At 41.1% G+C, this 20,027-nt stretch overlaps 1 protein-coding gene across 4 annotated transcripts in view; it reads right to left on the reverse strand.

Annotated features, from left to right (window-relative positions):
* MFSD1 (major facilitator superfamily domain containing 1) overlaps positions 1-20,027 on the reverse strand; it is a 336,629-nt gene that overhangs the window by 117,402 nt on the left and 199,200 nt on the right. For all 4 annotated transcript variants that reach the window (XM_044089276.1, XM_044089274.1, XM_044089273.1 and 1 more), the window contains one exon: positions 2,371-2,482. In XM_044089276.1, coding sequence (XP_043945211.1) covers positions 2,371-2,482 — 112 coding nt within the window. The remainder of the gene's footprint in view (positions 1-2,370; positions 2,483-20,027) is intronic.

Genomic DNA, 20,027 nt, shown 5'->3' on the forward strand with positions numbered 1-20,027 from the left:
GTCCAGTGAGATATGTCTCAAGTCATTCACCCCCCCACACACACAGATTACGATGGAGTCACACCGGTACTTGCAGTTGAGCGACTTGAGTGAATGGACGGATCCTGGCACCTGACAGGCATTTAACAGTAACCCACTACTTATTCAGCCTGATGAGGGGAACATCCAAGTGCCTCACAATGGTGTAACCTATGACCAATACATTAGGCTTTGTGGTGTTACGCCTTATGGGTATATTTGTCAAGACACTGGTGAGTGTGTTATGTGTTGTGGTTGTTTTTTGCACTATGTAAGTGGTTTCGGTTTGGGAGGCCTCTGATCTTTTGTTAAGTTACTAGTGAGTACCTCCCACATGTGGATTTGTGTGTCGTGTCTTTACTTAGTGTGGGAAGTGTGTATGTGCTGACAACCTGTTTGGCATTCGATTTGTCCTTATGCGAGAGTCTTGCCTCCAATTCCGTAGTGTAACCATCTCTCTCACAAAGTAATTTGTTTGTTTCAGGAGTAAATGGTTGTCAGTATACATGAGATAATTGTTACACTGCCATCAGGATGCCAATGTCCATTAGGTTGGCCAGAGAGAACATTAGAAACTGCCCATCCATGATAGCAGGCTCTTACTGTATGTTTTATTAAGGGAAAAGAATGGGTTAATTTGACAGAACTGTGCTGGTACCGCAGAGACTACAAGAGAGGCCTACACTTTGTGTAGGCTAAGGCTGATCAATACGGCAACACTGCTCAGTGCGCAACTGATTTGCTCCTAGAGCAGCAGAAAAGCTTGTAAGGGTTTCACTGACAGCTGTTTAGGGAAAAACTGAGCTTCTAGGCTTTTGCGTCTATACAAGGCACTGCTAACCACTGCTGCGGGAGGAACAGTATCACACAAAGGTGAAACTTAAATATGAGCACAGAGAACTATATCATATTATTTTACAATACAGGGTATTTTTTTTGTAATAAATACTCACTTAGTTACCTTGAACAGCTTAATCTCAGTTATGTTCTAAAAACATAAAAGCAGGACTCCAATATTTGACCACGTTACATCCCTACTGTACTACCCTGCACAAACATAACATTACAGACAAAGGCCACACATGTGTGACCAAGAACATTTCTGCATGTTACTTATTTTGTTTTTCAGCCAAATTCTAGGGACATCTACACAGCTAGGGAAGTAAATAAGCAAATGCAAAACCATATCCGTGCCATTCCAGGTTTAAAGGCTGGGCTGAAGCAGAGTTCCCATCTGGAAGGCTACTGCACAGAATTCCACATGGCTGGCTGTTGTAAACCCCCCCCCCCCAGCTAACAACCATTCCTATACAACTTATTAAAGAAGCCAAACGTTTGCAGGGAGCAGATATCCCAGTACTTCCTTACTGTAGAAGCACTTATGTGCTTACCAAAAGGATTTCACTGCAAGATGAGTGCCAAAGGGCAATCTACATGATAAAGTTAAAAAAAATAAAAAAGTGCAAGTTTGCAGTGTGGTATTCTCAGTTGTCCATCTAACATTTGAGGAAATGAAAAAGGTAGTAAACAATGCTGAGGGCAGTCAGGGCAGGGAAATAAACAAACACACACTTAAGTTTTCAAAGTATTGGGAATGGGGTAGGCCAGAAATCTAAGCAATACACCATTCCCTTCCATGTGAGCAAATAATTTCATAACTAATTTGGAACATAACAGTAGCATAGCACTCCAAATCCCCACTCCAAATACAGCTGCCCAAACAGCAGACTCAAAATTAGATGGTTTCAAATAAACATGGAATCATTGAAAGACTGGCAAGTTACCCATCAGTTACATTAGATAGAGCAGCAAATTACATTTTCTGGTGACTCTTTTACATAATTCTGAGCATGAGTACTACACCATGGATGGGAGGATGGCCTAATGGGTAAGGGGTTTGCCTTAAAAAACACAAGGTGCAGGGTTTGAGTCTCACAAGGAATAACTGGCTAGGCTTACAATGGCTCGCAAGGGCAGTTAGCTTAGTACTAATCTATGAACCTATCTATGAACCTACGAACCACTACTGCGAGTTTCCATTATATCTGACCATAAGATAAAGTAATTACAAAAGTACACTTATTTTATTTTACATTTGTTAACCGGGATAGTCCGAATGGACACAGGTCCATTTTTAGAGGAGGCCCGGGGGGGAAAAGCTCCACATGTGGATAGTTACATAAGAGTTAAACAGTAACAGTTTTATACAGTCACATATAGATACCAGTACAGAATTATAGGATTATATGTATACTTGTAATACATACATACTTAAACTTAACATTGTAGTTTTCTTGTTTGAACTTAGACATTTTTAGTGGTACAAGGCTGAAAAAGGTAGCATACACTTACAATCAATATCCCAACTGCAGCTGAAAGAACAAGGGAGCTGTCATAGACGGCACCAGCAATATAAGAAGCCTGCTGCTGGCTGTAGCCAGTGTACTTATCCTGGATAAATTTGCTGTGGATGCAAAAGAAATGAAGTTACTGAATGTCCAAGGATCTTCTTTATATGGATCAGAATTATGTACATATGTATCACTGCTCTAGCCTTCAGAGTATAAAACTGTTTGAATGGTATGTAGTGTACTTCTCAATTATTTGTCGAAACACTAAAGCAGAACTTTAAAACTTTAGCAAAAGGTGACTCAATTAGGATTTATGTGCTACAATAACAGTACAAATGGAGAAAAGTACAGTTTTGTACCTACCACAAATGTAGATGTTCGAGTGTTCACCCTGCTGCAGTCATCACACTTGGGTTATCCTGCCGTCAGCCCGAATTCCAAAGTCTTGGTCCGGCGTCGGTTGCTGTTGCTTCTTCCCTGATGTCAGTGCATCAGGGGTATACAAGAGGCATCCAACGCCATTTTCTTCAGTTTTTCTTGCCCCAGATGTCAGGTGCCCCCAAAAGGTAGGCAATATATATATATATATATATATATATATATATATATATATATATATATATATATATATATATATATATATATATATTGGGTACAAGCAAATACACCACAGAGGTAGTATAGGATAAAGTGGTAGAGATAAGTTCAGCTAGTTCATAGGGGATGGAGGGAGGGTAACCTGGACTGCAGCAGGGTGAACACTTGAACATCTACATTTATGGTAGGTACAAAAAGTACAGTTTTGTACCTACCATAAATGTAGATGTTCGAAGATCCACATTGCTGCAGTCCTAACACTTGGGTAGTCCGCTGTCCCTCGATCGGCCCGAATATCAGAGTATAAGGCTGACGTCGGTCAAGGCGCATTTGACTGACATCAGAACGTCAGGGTACAAATGCGCATGACCGACGTCATATCCTCAGTCTTTTCTTGCCCCAGATGTCAGAAGACCCTAAAAGAAAGGTCCAAACCCAAAGACAACAACTAAACAACCAACCAGCCTAATACCAAAAATATATACAATATATACAACATATATACAATATGCACAATATACCTCAGATGGATAACTCAACCCACACAACCACCTCACACTACAGAGGGAAGGAGGGAAATTGGACTGCAGCAATGTGGATCTTCGAACATCTACATTTATGGTAGGTACAAAACTGTACTATGTTCTTCATCTCACATTGCTGCAGTCCTAACACTTGGGTAGAATCCCAAAGCAGAGGTAAGGGAGGATGGCCAAATCATATAGAAGCAGGAGCTGCCAAAATGCCCTGCAACACGGCAGTGGCAAAACCAGCCCTGGATTTAGAGTACAGTGGAAGGTGGTAATGCCTAGAAAAGGTATGCACTGAACTCCAAGTGGCTGCCTCCAAAATATCCTTAGTTGCCACCCCTCAAAAAGCTGTAGAAGTGGCAGTAGCCCTAGTGGAATGAGGCCTAATCCCAGCTGGAATCTCTTTGCCATGATGGGAATAACAGAAAGCAATGCAAAATCCAATCCACTTAGAAATAGTTTGTTTTGACAGGCTTGCCCTGAGAGCACAAAGCAAAAGAAACTAATAACTGCTGAGATTGTCTGAACCCTTTAGTTCTGACCAAATAATATCGCAACTGCCTGTGTACATCTAAAGTGTGCAAAATCTTTTCCCCTTTATTTTGGGGATTTGCATAAAAATTGGCAAATGAATAGTTTGGTTTAAAGCCACACTAGAAACCACTTTAGGCATAAAGGAAGGATTAGTAAAGATACCCTGTCCTTATGAAAAATTAAGAAAGGCTCAACTGCCATAAGGGCCTGCAATTCAGAAACCCTTCTTGCAGAGGTAATGGCCAACAAAAAGCAGTCTTCCATGACAAATATTTCAACTCAGCAGTCGCTGCAGGTTCAAAAGGTTGTAGAGTGAGTTTCTCCAACACAAAATTGAGATCCCAAGCAGGAGTAGGAGCTCTTCGTGGGGGTCTTATATTCTTTGCCCCTCTAAGAAATTGCTTGAACAAAGGATGAGAAAACAATGGTGGGTCACAGTCATAGTGAGCTGAAATTGCTGCAGCATGAATCTTAATAGAAGAGAAGGACAAACCTTTGTCCAATAACTCAGTAAGATATTGAAGAGCCACACTTAAATCAGGCTCAGAAACATCCAAATCTTTAGCTGCACTCCAAAACAAAAATCTCTTCCATTTATCTGCGTACACTTTCCTTGTACTAGGCCTTCTAGCTTCCAAAATCACATTCAAAACTTGTTGTGGAAGTTGAGACCCTCTATGGTTTAAAACAGAATATGCCATGCTGTTAGGTGAAGATAGTGGAGTTTGACATTGAGCAAATGACTGTCCTCCTGGGACAACAGATGTGGAATCAAAGGCAAAGGCCATGGAGGCTTCCGTACTACACTTCTCAGTAGTGGGTACCAGTGCTGTCGAGGCCAATCTGGAGCCATCAAAATCATCCTTGGCTTGTCCTGTCTGACCTTCAGAAGTACCTTTGAGAGGAGAGGCAGAGGTGGAAAGGCATACACATGAAGATTTTTCCAACTGAAAGAAAGAGCATCCACTTTCCAAGCTGTGGGATGAAACCTTTGTGCAAAACTTTGGCAGCTGGTGGTTTAGTGGAGAAGCGAACAGATCTATGTCTGGAGTTCCCCAGGACACTGTCAATTTCTGAAATACATGAAGATCCAGTTTCCACTCGTGGGGATCCATGATTTGTCTGCTTAACACATCTGCTAAGGAGTTCTGTGCTCCGGCAGAAACCTTGCCTGAAGACTTAGATGTAAACTGAGAGCAGTCTCCCACAAAATCATTGCTTGCCTGCATAGAGGATAAGAATGTGTTCCCCTTGCTTGTTGATGTACCACATGACAGTTGTGTTGTCTGTTAGAATCAACACCTGCCCTGGAAGAAGTAAATCCTTGAAAGCTATTAATGCAAACTGGACTGCTAACATCTCCTTCATGTTGATATGTAGATGTTGTAGTCTGGCAGGCCACTTGTCTTGTATCCACTTTCCATTTAGATGAGCTCCCAAGCTATGTCTGAGGCATCTGTCGTTAAAACCTGACTCGCCTCTGGCCGGGTCACAGAGAGTCCCTTGTTTAGGTGACATTCCTGAGCCCACCATAAAAATTCCTTTTGAATGCAAGGTAGTATTTGAATGACAGTGTCCAGATCCTGGCAGTGCTGTGTCCATACATTTTTGAGATACCATTGTAGCTTCCTCATATGCAGTTTGGCATTGGGAAGCACCAGAATACAAGATGCCATGAACCCTAAGGCTTGAAGGACTGTCCTTGCAGTCAGCCCGGACCGATGAGATAGCTGATGAAAGTAAAGGGATAGACTCTTTTGTTTGTCCGGGGTTAAAAAGGCCATCTGGGATGCTGTATTCAGTCTCACACCCAGAAAGCACATGTCCTGAGAGGGTACTAGACTGGACTTTATTTCGCTCACAGAATACCCCAGGCATCTTAGCACTGCTATCACATATTCCAAATGCTGAAGAAGCTGTTTCCTTCCTTGAGCCAGAATCAGGCAGTCGTCCAAATAAGGATAGATTTGTATTCCTTTTAGCCTGAAGAAAGCTATCACTGGAGCCAGAACTTTCGTGAACACTCTGGGCGCAGTAGATAAGCCAAAGGGCAATGCAGAGAACTGATAGTGAGAAGTCCCAGCTCGAAAACGCAGATACTTCCTGCAACTTAGTCTGATGGGAACATGAAGGTAAGCCTCCTTGAGGTCCAAAGTTACCATCCAATGATCTTTGCCCAGCAGAGGTAAAAGCTGCTGCAACGTCAACATTTTGAACTTGGGAATTTCCAGATAAGTGTTGAGGATAGATAAATCCAAAATTGGTCTCCACGTGTTCCCCTTCTTTGGTACTAGGAACAGGCGAGAATAAAATCCGAGGCCCCTTTCTGGCATAGGAACCGGCTGTATGGCCCCTATTTGGAGTAACAGTGAAATTTGCTTGTGAGCCTCTATTCTTTGTGGAGGAGGAATGTCTGGCATGCCTTTGAAAGGAGGCAAGGTATGGAAATAAAACCTGTAACCGTGATGTATGATATCCAGTACCCATTTGTCTTGGGTAATCAAACTCCAATTTTCTTTGAAAAGTGCCAACCTTCCTCCCAAAGGTGCTGCCAGGCGAGAAGGTTCTGGCAGCTGAAAAGGTAGGTCATTGGGTCTGTTTACGAAAGGACTGACCCCTGCCCTCACTCGAAGACTGTGCAGGAGAACTCCCTGTTCTAGACCTGAAAGAGCCCTGACCTCTGCCCCTGCCACGTCTAGATCTACCCCTAGACTGGGAATCATAAGAAGGATCGTCCACCCCTTAGTAGGCCAATTTCTACTAAACTTTGGAGGCTGAACCTGCAAAAAATCTTTAACAGTCTGCATAGACTTAGCCTTGTCTTCCATTTTCTTTAAAACTGCCTCAACAGGAGAACCAAACAAGACATCAGATTGCAAAGGGGCATCCAAAATCCTAGTTTTAACATGGTCAGATAAATTTTGATCCCTCAGCCAGGCATGCCTGCGAAGAACTGACCCAGTGGCAGCCACCCTAGAGGAGGCCTGTACAGCATCAAAACCACATTGCAAAGAATGCTTACCCACCTGTTCAGTAACTCTTTACAATCAATACCTTCCGCCAGAGCATCAACCTTAGATTTCAACTGTGAAAGCAGATAATTTTGATATTTTAACATATGAAACTGGCAATTCAAAGCTCTCATGGCTAGGGTGGAAGAAGTATAAACTTTCTTTCCCCATCTATCCAAGGCCCTGGCCTCTTTATCTGCAGGAACCGGATTCTTGACAACAGAAGCTTTAACACCCTTAGGCCCCTGGCTAACAGTTTCTGGGTCTGCCCTAGGACTCTTAAAAAGATACTTATGAGCTTCAGGCACCCTGTAATACCTATCTGGTTTAACAGAAGCAGGAGGCAAAGAATCAGGATTAAGAGAAGCCTCTGCAAACACATCTTCCACCACAGTCAAAACAGGAGGTATAGCCAAAGGCCTATGCTGGGGTTAAAACCAAAATTTCCTAAGCCTTTTCCCGGAGGTAGAGAAGTCCTGACCTTCCCATTTAAAGTGCTCTCTCATGGAGTGAAGGGTCTCTGAAAAAGAAAAATCCTCAGGAGGAGAAGCAGAAGGAGTGGAATCATCAACATCAGAATCAGAATAATGAGAATACTCCTGCAAGTCTTCAGCCGAAGACTCAGACACATCTGAAGCCTGCTCATAATCCCCCAACACTGGCTCCATCCTAGGCCTCTTATCAGGAGGGGGCATAGAGCCTCTAATTAAAGTAATTAAATCTTCTGCCATTTTAAGCATGTGCTTCTTGGGCACAGAACCTGAAGAACTAGGAGTGACACCCACAGCAGCTAAACTAGACCTGCCTCTAGGAGAAGCCTTGGAAGCAGAAGAGAGGGCCTAGACACCTTAGGAAGGGAGGGGAGTAAAGTAATCTGAGAAGCCCCTGTAGCCTGACTTGCCTCCTGGGAGGCCACATCCTGTAAAAGCAAAGTTTCTCCCTGGGACTCCAGAGAGGCCTCCGTGGAACCACCGGTTCCCTGACCTCTAAAGAACCGGTCCGTTGACGACTCCTCTAACCTAATTTTAACTGCCTTGTCCTTGCGCTTCTTTGAGGAAGCCGGCGCCGGTGCATCCGACGGCATATTGTAATTGCACCGCTTCCCAAAGACCAACCTGGCACAATCCAACCTCTGCTTTATAGTGCGTTTATTAAACCTAGCACAAAAGCGACACCCAACAACGTCGTGCTCAGGTCCCAAACAAGGTATACACAAATTATGGTAGTCCCTATGCGGAATCTGTTTCCCACAAGAAATACAGTTATTCACTTTTTCTGACATCCGGTAAACCACTGAGGCAAGAAAAAACCAAAATATTCCCAACGGGTACTTAACCAACTCTGACTTCGGTCTGAAACTCAGGATGACAAAAATTTCAGAAGGCCGATCGGCACTTGCAACACTGCTTCTGCATCGGACCATGCGGCAAAAAGACTGAGGATATGACGTCGGTCATGCGCATTTGTACCCTGACGTTCTGATGTCAGTCAAATGCGCCTTGACCGACGTCAGCCTTATACTCTGATATTCGGGCCGATCGAGGGACAGCGGACTACCCAAGTGTTAGGACTGCAGCAATGTGAGATGAAGAACATCTGTACTATGTTCATCGTGTTACCCTGCTGCAGTCATCACACTTGGGTTGAATCCCAAAGCTAAGGAGGGGAGGTGGAGTCAAAAAGGGTTAGAAGAGGCTAGTAGGCCCTGCAAAACTGCAGTGGCAAAACCAGCTCTAGTCAGAGTAAAGAGGTAAGTGATGGTGTTTGGTGAAGGTGTGCACTGAACTCCAAGTAGCAGCTTCCAGAACATCCTTGGTTGGCACTCCCCTGAGAAAGGTTGCTGATGTAGCTGTAGCCCTGGTGGAGTGGGACCTAATATTAGCAGATACTGGTTTCCCATGATGTGTGTAGCAGAAACGTATGCAATGTCCTATCCATTTAGAAATGGTCTGTTTTGAGATAGCTTTTCCTTGTGATCCTGCAGCATAGGCTACAAGGAGCTGGTCAGTTTTTCTGAAAGACTTAGTTTTATCCAAGTAGTAATGTAATTGCCTGTGAATGTCCAAAGAGTGCAGAAGTCTTTCTCCTTTGTTCTGGGGATTTGGGAAGAAGGTGGGCAAGTGAATGGTTTGGTTTAGGGCCACACTGAATACCACCTTTGGCATAAAGGAAGGATTAGTTCATAGAGAAACTCTGTCTTGATGAAAAATAAGGAAAGGTTCCACTGCCATTAGTGCCTGTAGCTCTGAGACTCTTCTAGCTGAGGTTATTGCTAGTAGTAGGGCAGTTTTCCATGAAAGAAATTTTAAATCAGTTGAAAAAGCTGGTTCAAAGGGCAGCAGTGTAAGCTTTTCCAGGACAAAGTTGAGATCCCAAGTAGGTGTTGGAGCTCTCCTTGGTGGTCTTAAGTTCTTAGCCCCTCTGAGGTACTGTCTTAGGAGTGGATGTGAAAATAAAGGAGGATCCGTGCTGTAATGAGCTGAAATTGCTGAGGCGTGGATCTTAATAGATGAAAAGGTAAGTCCTTTGTGTAACATTTCAGTTAAATATTGTAGAATCTGAGGAATGTTCGGCTCCAGGGGATTTAGGCCTTTAGCCTGGTTCCAGGAGCAAAATCTTTTCCATTTGTCTGAATAGGTTTTCCTAGTGCTGGGCCTACTGGCCTCCAGAATGACATCCATAACAGCTTTGGATAAAGGTGTTGGCTGGTTGTTTAGGTAATTTGCCATGCAGCCAGGTTTAAAGTCTTGAGCTGGCTGTGTAGAATCAGATGGTCTCACTGGGTGAGCAGGTGAGGAATTTGTGGCAAAATCCATGGTGGGCCCTGGGCCATGGTCCTTAAAATTGGATACCAATGTTGGCGTGGCCAATCTGGTGCAACGAGAATCATTTGTGGCCTCTCTAATCTGACTTTTAGCAGTACCTTTGCTAGAAGAGGCAGTGGAGAGAAGGCATACACTGTTAATGTTTTCCAACTGAATGAGAGAGCGTCCACTTTCCAAGCTAGTGGATGGAAGGTCCATGTGCAAAATTTTTGAAGTTGGTGGTTGTGGGAGCTTGCAAACAGATCTATGTCTGAGCGTCCCCATTTTTGAGCTATCATTGCAAATACTTGTGGATCTAGTTTCCATTCGTGTGGATCCATGATGTTTCTGCGTAGGTCGTCTGCCAATGTGTTTTTCTTTCCTGGCAGGAATTGTGCTTGCAATTGAACCTGGTAAGACAGTGCAGTGTTCCACAAGGTCATTGCTTGTCTGCATAGAGGGTAGGAATGTGTGCCCCCTTGCTTGTTTATGTAGCACATAACTGTGGTGTTGTCTGTCCTTATTAGTAGTTGTCCTGGGTGTAGAAGGTCCTTGAAAGCTGTTAGGGCATTCTGCACTGCTAGCATTTCTTTTTGATTGATATGCAGGTGTCTCTGATCTGTAGTCCATTTGCCCTGAATGCACTGTCCTGCACAGCTAGCATTTCTTTTTGATTGATATGCAGGTGTCTCTGATCTGTAGTCCATTTGCCCTGAATGCACTGTCCTGCCACGTGTGCTCCCCAGGCATAGTCCGATGCATCTGTTGTCATAGTTTGCCTGGCTGTGGGTAAGGTGAAAGGCTGACCCTTGTTGAGGTGACATGCCTGTGCCCACCATAGAAACTCCTGTTGAAGGCAGGGAATGACTGGAATCATCGTTTCCAAGCTGTGGCTGTGCTGAGTCCATACACTTTTCAGGTACCATTGTAATTTCCTCATATGCAGTTTTGCAAATGGTATTGGTAGAATGCAAGATGCCATGAATCCCAAGGCCTGCAGAATTTTTCTTGCAGGGAGTTGGGGTCTTTGTTGCCATTATTTTGAAATATTGAGACAGTTGTCGTTGTTTGTCTGGCATGAGATAAGCCATATGGGACGTTGTATTAAGCTGGCACCCAGGAATGTTATGTTTTTTGAGGGCACTAGTTTTGCTTTCTTTTCATTTACTGTGTACCCTAGGCAACTTAGAAGGTGCTTGACAAATGCCAGATGCTGTAAAAGAATGTCCTTGCTTTCTGCTTGAATAACAAGTATGTACTGCTGCAATGTCAAAAGTACAAAACACGACAAGATAGTTGAGGTAAAAAACACACCTTTATAAAACACAAAGCTTTCAGGTACAAGACCCTTTCTCAATGATAGACACAGGTATATTAAAATCAGACATTTAAATACACGCCCAACACATCACATGACCCGCAGCCAAGGTTATGTGACTAATGCAATGAAATGCTTACATTACTTATAATTTTAAAACATAAACAAGTAAAATAAAATAAACTTCATGCACACGTACATATTATTGCTTACTTTTGTGTGCTTATATTTATATACACACCTATATATGTACATAAATGCATAACCTATATTACTTTTATTACTTTAACTTAGTGTGTTGTATTTTTATTAGAACAGGTTTTAAGGAAACATCAAAATTTAATCCAGGAAATGTATTAGCTGCTAGCCTCACTATCCACTCGTATTCTTTATTATCTAAATGATTACATAAGTCCCCTCCCCTAATAGAGCTAACAACACATTCTATTACTCTGAACTTAAAACTGTGTGTAGAGCCACAATTTAAAATATGCTTAGATAGAGCATTAGTCTCCACCCCCCTCCTTATACTTGATTTGTGCTCTATGATGCGCTCCTTAAGTTTTCTAGTCGTCTTACCGACATAGAAACAAGCGCATTCATCACACGTTGCTAAGTAGACAATGTTACTTGTCACACAGGTTGCATGACATCGAAATGTAAATATCTTCTTGGTGACAGGATGAACAAAACTACTAGCACATTCTAGGGAATCAGCTTTCTGTTTATATATGTCACTGCAACAACTACAGTTATAGCAACTAAAGGTACCATTGCCTAGTCCACTGGGGAAAATGGTTTTCACCCATTCAAAATCTTTATAAGCTAGAACATTCTTAATAGTCCTCATGTTTCTGTATGTGAACGAGGGAATTTCACCTACAACTAATCTAATGTCTTCCTGAGCTAATAGTACCTTCCAGTATTTCCTTATTATAGTTCTAATCGCATATGAAAAGGAATTGTAAGACATAATAAATCTCACGTTAACATTTCTGTTCAATTTTTCCATTGGGGAGACAGCATCTGTACTTGTATTCAAAAATATAGATGAATACGTGGAATTCCTATTAGATACTACACGTTCTTCTAGCTTCTACCAGCATGTCTTCTGGGTAGCCACTTCTTCTAAAGTCTCCACATGCCTCATCAATTTGTTGTAAACACTTAACATTATCAGTGTTTAGCCTACTAACTCTTGCCAATTGTCCCCTTATTATACCCCTAAAAATATGGGGTGCATGCATACTAGACGCATGCAAATATCTTCCTGATGCAACTTCCTTCCTAAAGACAGAAGTATTAATAATATTGTTCTCCTTGGTTAAAGAAATATCCAGAAAATTAACAAATGTCTTAGAATAATCAACCTTAAAATGTAGAAAGGAGGTAGTATTATTCAAGTATGTAATATAGTCCTGCAACTCACTAGATGTTCCTTTCCATAAAAGAAAGCAATCATCTACGAATCTCTGATATAAAACTAAATTCTCATTCAAAAAGGAAGTTCCATTGCTAACATAAGACTTCTCCCATTCATAGAGAACAATATTTGCATATGTATTTGCTACCGGGGTTCCCATGGCCACCCCCGTTTGCTGCAAATAATATTCCTTATTAAAAATAAAGATATTATTTTTTAAAAATTTTTTGGAAAAAGGTATTGCACCACGTGGCTTGAGGGTATTAAAAATTCCCTCATATGGAAATACGTATCTGAGCTTTTAAAACAGTGGCAGTGTTTAAATTTGAAGTTAAGCCATGACTATATGGTACTTATGAATAAGTTTTTTAGTGACATTGAGAATGAAATGAAAAAAGAAATTCTCACACTGGAAGATGAACTTTTATCTTTGTCATGTTTTTCATCCATGCAAACTGTTTATCAGTCCATGTTGGATAGGCTGGCTACCATGGATGATCGATTAGAAACCGTGAAAAAAAGAAAACTTGTACGTGACATGGGAGATTACCAATTAGGTAACATTTTCTCATGGCCTAAAGCTGAAAGAACTGTTTCACAAGTGAATAAATCCAATAATTTTAACAACGATCATGCATCTACGACATTGAAGCAGAAAGCATACACTACACCTTTAAATTCTCTGGATGAATTTCCTGTGTTAACAACTAATGCCTTGAATTTAGAGCCAGAACTGGTATCCAATCCACATAATGATAACATCATAGAGGGCGCGGCAACTCTAAGTAGCACTACGGCTTGTGCAGTTACTGAACCTGCTTCTGCATCTACGGCTCCTACAGCTATTAATGAAGGTGGGCCTGGATTGTCTTTACGATGTTCGCAACAAACTTTAGGTAATTTCTTTAAACCCTTCCAACTGCAGCAAGCGGAACGTATTAAAGAACGCTCTACCAGCTCGAGGTCTACGTCGAGGGGAAGAAGTAAACACAGGAACAATTTCGTAATGCAGGACAATAAACGGAAGAACGAGAGTCCCCCAAAGCAATTGAAGTTAGCCAGAAGGCAGTAGCAGGCATAGTAAATCTATCTTCCTTTGTTATGAATAACCATCATTATTCTGTTTTGAGCAAAGGTATGAATTTCATACCTACAAGTGTGGAAGATATGGTAAAAGTCATAACTGATTTAAAATTGTTTATCAGATCTGTAGCACTAAAAGTGATGTTTAAATGTGATACTTATGATTCTACTGCTTGCAAAAGGCGTAGCACGTTTGTACCAGTATATGCTCCAGTTTTACTGGCATTTAATGACTTATGTGAAACTGAAATAAGACATGTGTATAGCAATAGAAAAGTTAATAGGTGTTACAATCTTTCTTATGATGAATATAAAGCATTGTCTGAACTAAGAAGTGAACCTGATGTAATATTAAAGCAGGCTGATAAAGGGGGATCTATAGTTCTGATGGATAGGAGTAAGTACATAAGTTCAGTATTATTTTTGATTGGGGATGCTACCGCATATAAACTGATACAATATACCGAAGTAAAAAAGTGCATTAGTTATGTTAACATGTGTATATATGACTTACAGTTGTCAGGTGATATCTCTTTGGATCTTTTTCATTTTTTTACCGTTTCTAGTCCTATCATTCCCCAACTATATGGTATTCCGAAGGTACATAAGTCGTGTGAAAATCCACCTATGAGACCAATTGTCTCAGGAAATGGTTGGATAACAGAACCTATCTCTTTGTATTTACAGAGGCAGCTACAACCACTCTTGGTTAAATGTGAAACTGTTCTTAAAGATAGCACTGATTTTCTTACTAAACTTAGAACATGGTATTTAAATGTGAAGCGATCGAACATGGATTGTCAGAATATATACATGGTTGTGTTAGATATTACTTCATTATTCACTGTCATACCAAATGAATATGGCATAAACTCAATAAGGGAATTTTTAAGACATTCTTCCACTTTTACTGTTAGGCACATAGAAAATATCTGCATGTTGTTGGATATAGTCTTAAAAAATAATATCTTTATTTTTAATAAGGAATATTATTTGCAGCAAACGGGGGTGGCTATGGGAACCCCGGTAGCAAATACATATGCAAATATTGTTCTCTATGAATGGGAGAAGTCTTATGTTAGCAATGGAACTTCCTTTTTGAATGAGAATTTAGTTCTATATCAGAGATTCGTAGATGATTGCTTTCTTTTATGGAAAGGAACATCTAGTGAGTTGCAGGATTATATTACATACTTGAATAATACTACCTCCTTTCTACATTTTAAGGTTGATTATTCTAAGACACTTGCTAATTTTCTGGATATTTCTTTAACCAAGGAGAACAATATTATTAACACTTCTGTCTTTAGGAAGGAAGTCGCATCAGGAAGATATTTGCATGCGTCTAGCATGCATGCACCCCATATTTTTAGGGGTATAATAAGGGGACAATTGGCAAGAGTTAGTAGGTTAAACACTGATAATGTTAAGTGTTTACAACAAATTGATGAGGCATGTGGAGACTTTAGAAGAAGTGGCTACCCAGAAGACATGCTGGTAGAAGCTAGAGAACATGTAGTATCTAATAGGAATTCCACGTATTCATCTATATTTTTGAATACAAGTACAGATGCTGTCTCCCCAATGGAAAAATTGAACAGAAATGTTAACGTGAGATTTATTATGTCTTACAATTCTTTTTCATATGCGATTAGAACTATAATAAGGAAATACTGGAAGGTACTATTAGCTCAGGAAGACATTAGATTAGTTGTAGGTGAAATTCCCTTGTTCACATACAGAAACATGAGGACTATTAAGAATGTTCTAGCTTATAAAGATTTTGAATGTGTGAAAGCTATTTCCCCCAGTGGACTAGGCAATGGTACCTTTAGTTGTTATAATTGTAGTTGTTGCAGTGACATATATAAACAGAAAGCTGATTCCTTAGAATGTGCTAGTAGTTTTGTTCATCCTGTCACCAAGAAGATATTTACTTTTCGATGTCATGCAACTTGTATGACCAGTAACATTGTCTATTTAGCAACGTGTGATGAATGCGCTTGTTTCTATGTCGGTAAGACGACTAGAAAACTTAAGGAGCGCATCATAGAGCACAAATCAAGTATAAGGAGGGGGTGGAGACTAATGCTTTATCTAAGCATATTTTAAATTGTGGCTCTACACACAGTTTTAAGTTCAGAGTAATAGAATGTGTTGTTAGCTCTATTAGGGGAGGGGATCTATGTAATCATTTAGATAATAAAGAATACGAGTGGATAGTGAGGCTAGCAGCTAATACATTCCCTGGATTAAATTTTGATGTTTCCATAAAACCTGTTTTAATAAAAATACAACACACTAAGTTAAAGTAATAAAAGTAATATAGGTTTATGCATTTATGTACATATATAGGTGTGTATATAAATATAAGCACACAAGAATAAGTATTAATATGCACGCGTGCATGAATTTCATTTTATTTTATTTTATTTGTCTATGTTTTAAAATTATAAGTAATGTAAGCATTTCATTGCATTAGTCACATGACCTTGGCTGCGGGTCATGTGATGTGTTGGGCGTGTATTTAAATGTCTGATTTTAATATACCTGTGTCTATCATTGAGAAAGGGTCTTGTACCTGAAAGCTTTGTGTTTTATAAAGGTGTGTTTTTTACCTCAACTATCTTGTCGTGTTTTCTGCTTGAATAAGACAGTCGTCCAGGTATGGGTATATTTGAATTCCTCTTTGTCTGCAGTATGCAATTACTGGTGCCAGGCATTTTGTGAAGACCCTGGGCGCAGTAGATAAGCCAAAGGGCAGTGCAGAGAATTGGTAATGCATTGAACCTGCAATGAAGCGTAGGTATCTTCTGCAATTTTGTCTGATAGGGACATGCAGGTATGCCTCCTTGAGGTCCAAAGTGACTAGCCAAGCATTCTTGCCCAGCATGGGAAGAAGCTGCTGTAGTGTTCGCATCTTGAATTTTGGTACTTGCAGATAGGTGTTCAGAATTGAAAGATCCAGAATGGGTCTCCATGCTTTGTCCTTTCTTGGAACTAGAAGAGTCTTGAGTAAAATCTTTGTCCCTGCTCCTGTGTAGGCACCTGTTGAATGGCTCTCATGTTCATGAGAGCTGTAATTTGTTTTTGTGCCTCTGCCCATTGATTTGGTGGCAGGTTTGGCATTCCTTTGATCCTTGTTAAGGTAGGAAAGTGTAATCTGTATCCTTGAGAGACAATGTTTAGAACCCATTTCTCTTTTGTGATAATGTGCCAATTGTCTGCAAAAAATGCTAGTTTTCATCCCAAGGGTGTTGCCAGGAGAGAATTGCTTGGTAGTTTGAGGATGAAGTAATTGTGTCTGCCTTCTGTTAGCTTGGGGCCTGTCTTCTCCTCCTTTCTGGGTAGCAGAACCCCATTGGCGAGGTTTGTAAGGGCCCTGTGACTGACCTCTGCCCCTTGGGCATCTGTATTTGCCCCTCTGTGAACTGTCTGATGCTGGAAAGGACCAAGTTTTTGTTGGCCAATTTCTGCTGAAGCGAGGGGGTTGTACCTGCAAGAAATCCTTGACCGTTTGCATAGATTTAGCCTTATCCTCCATTTTCTTTAAAACCTCTTCTGTTTTGACACCAAATAATACATCCTGTTGTAAAGGTGCATCTAATAATTTTGCTTTAACATGGTCAGGGAGGGTTTGCTCTTTTAACCAAGCATGTCTACGAATGACTGAGCCAGTAACAGCTGCTCTACAGGAAGCTTCCAGTGAATCAAATCCGCATTATAAAGTATGCTTGCCCACCTGTTCAGCTGCATGCAACAGATCCTGCATTTCCTTGAACTCAGGCTGTGAGTGTGTGCTCATTTTTTGTTTTAACTGAGACATCAGGAATTGTTGATATTTCAGCATGTGAAACTGACAATTTAATGCTCTCATAGCCAGAGTTGCAGAGGTGTACATTTTCTTTCCCCATCTACCTAGAGCTCTGGAAACTCTTTGAGAGGGCACAGGATTTTTAGCCATAGAAGCCTTTGCTCCCTTAGGACCCTGGGATATGGTTTCTGGGTCAGCTACAGGGCTTTTATAAAGGAATTTGTGCGAGTCAGGTACTCTGTAGTATCTGTCTGGTTTGGCTGGAGCAGGAGGTAGAGCGTCTGGATTTAAACTAGACTCCAAGTGGACATCATCCACAATATCTAAAACAGGAGGAATAGCAAGAGGTCTGTGCTGGGGTAATAGAAGGAACTCTCGGAGCCTTTTCTTAGAATCTGAGTAATCCTGGCCTTCCCAGTGGAAATGTTCCCTCATGGTATGTAATGTTTCCCCAAAGGAGTAGTCTTCAGGGGGAGATGCTGAGGGAATAGAGTTTTCAGCATCAGAATCCTCATAAGGTGGAAAAGTGTAATCCTGTTCCTCAGAAGAATCTGAGGAGAGAGAAACCTGGTCAGAGGATGCATAATCCTCCTCTTGTCTTGGTCTTTTATCAGGAGGGGGATGGGAACCCCTGATAAGAGTAATTAAATCTTCAGCCATCTTAAGCATCTGTTTCTTAGGCATGGGGCCTTGACCTGTAGACTGATGAACAGTTTTCTTAGGTTTTAAAGGAGTTTTAAGTTTTGCATAAGATTAATGGTGAGAGTAGTCGATCTGAAGACACCTTCTGCAACCGAAGGTGTTTCCTCTGCACTGGTGTCTAAATCTGCTCCGGTGTCGGTAGATGGCTGCGTCGGCCTAGTAGACTCCGCGTGGGAGTCGGCAGCTGTCTGGGGTTCCAGCTCTGCGGTCATCAGGGGCTGCGTAGGCGCCTCACTGAAAACCAGAGAACCGGCGACAGGCCCAGCTGAGGCCTCGTGGTCTGGCTTATTCCTAGGCTGCCTGTCCTTATCCTTGCGTTTTTTAAGAATAGCGGTCGTCGGCTGCTCTGACGGCATGATATAATTGAATTTCCTACCAAAATAATGCCGTGCGAAGTCAAAACGGCATTTGATAGTGCGTTTATTAAACCTAGCGCAAAACCGACAACCTGTGACGTCGTGGTCTGGGCCTAGGCAAGGAATACAATAGGAATGGAAGTCCTTATGAGGTATTTGCTTCCCACAAGAAATGCAATTGTTAACTTTTTCTGACATTAGACTGAGGCAAGAAAATGTTTCCCAATGGGGTACTTAGCTTTATTGAAGACTTCGGACTGAAATTCAAATTGAAAATCTAAGGTGTCGGCAGACCGGCACTTGCGAACTGCTTCTGCTTCGGGCACCGCGCGGCAAGAAAGACTGAAGAAAATGGCGTCGGATACCTCTTATATACCCCTGACGCACTGACATCAGGGAAGAAGCGACAGCAACCGACACCGGACCAAGACTTTGGAATTCGGGCCGACTGCGGGACCGCCTGATGGCAGGATAACCCAAGTGTGATGACTGCAGCAGCAGGGTAACACGATGAACATCTATAAGTTACATTACTGTGGAATTTAATTATGCAAAATCAAGGATGTTCTACAAAGCAGTTCTTGACAACTCACTCCCAAAGCATAGCAAAGCTGCCAATTATTTGTACTTTCAAAGAAATGTTGAGCTGTTAACTGAATCATTTCAGTGGTATCATATACCCGGAAATTCTGAATGGGCACACAGTCTGTCATTACTAGAGAGGCACAGGGGCATGGCCTAATGGAGAAATGTAACAGTGACTCAGAAGCCCCAATGGAAACTGATTTTATGAATTTTCAATTTGCTAGAAGTGAAATAAACATTAGTTTTGTCCTTTCTAGTGAATAAAATTCTGATATCCTCATCCATTACTGCCTCACTGTAATAATACTGCTTTTAAACAACAAGTGTGTGTGTGTGTGTGTGTGTGTGTGTGTGTGTGTGTGTGTGTGTGTGTGTGTGTGTGTGTGTATGTTTTTATACCTGCAATCACCAGCTTAAGTGCATTCAGTACCTGAGGGTTATAAAATATTAATCTGAGAAATTTATTCTAATATTTCAAAAGGTTTCAGAGCTATGGTCCTTGTACTACTAGACAGCAGCAGTCTTACATAGCCAGTTTGGTGCTGTTTTTTTTTTGTCATTCAGTTCACAACAAACATGTACATTTCACATTTTAGACGGATAAAACTCAGCATGTAGTTATTATACCACTATGTGTTCTCATGAAATGAGAACCAAAAAATACATTTTTTCTCTCTCAAAAAAAAACGCTGTTGTCATTTTACATTACAATACAATATATGAATTTTACTTGTTCTGAGACTTTTCACATATTAGCTAGTACATCATATAATAAGCAATATAAGGCTGAACATCCAGTGGTCTTGTGTTGGAAATTCAAAAAATAATGTTTAGAAACAGGAGAGAGAGACTATCATTTGAAGTTAAAAGTCAAATTCAGGTCAAAATGTCTTGTTTAAAT

This window comes from Protopterus annectens, chromosome 12.part0 (genome assembly GCF_019279795.1).
Source record: "Protopterus annectens isolate FY-2018-M chromosome 12.part0, PAN1.0, whole genome shotgun sequence".
Classification (NCBI taxonomy): Eukaryota; Metazoa; Chordata; order Ceratodontiformes; family Protopteridae; genus Protopterus; species Protopterus annectens.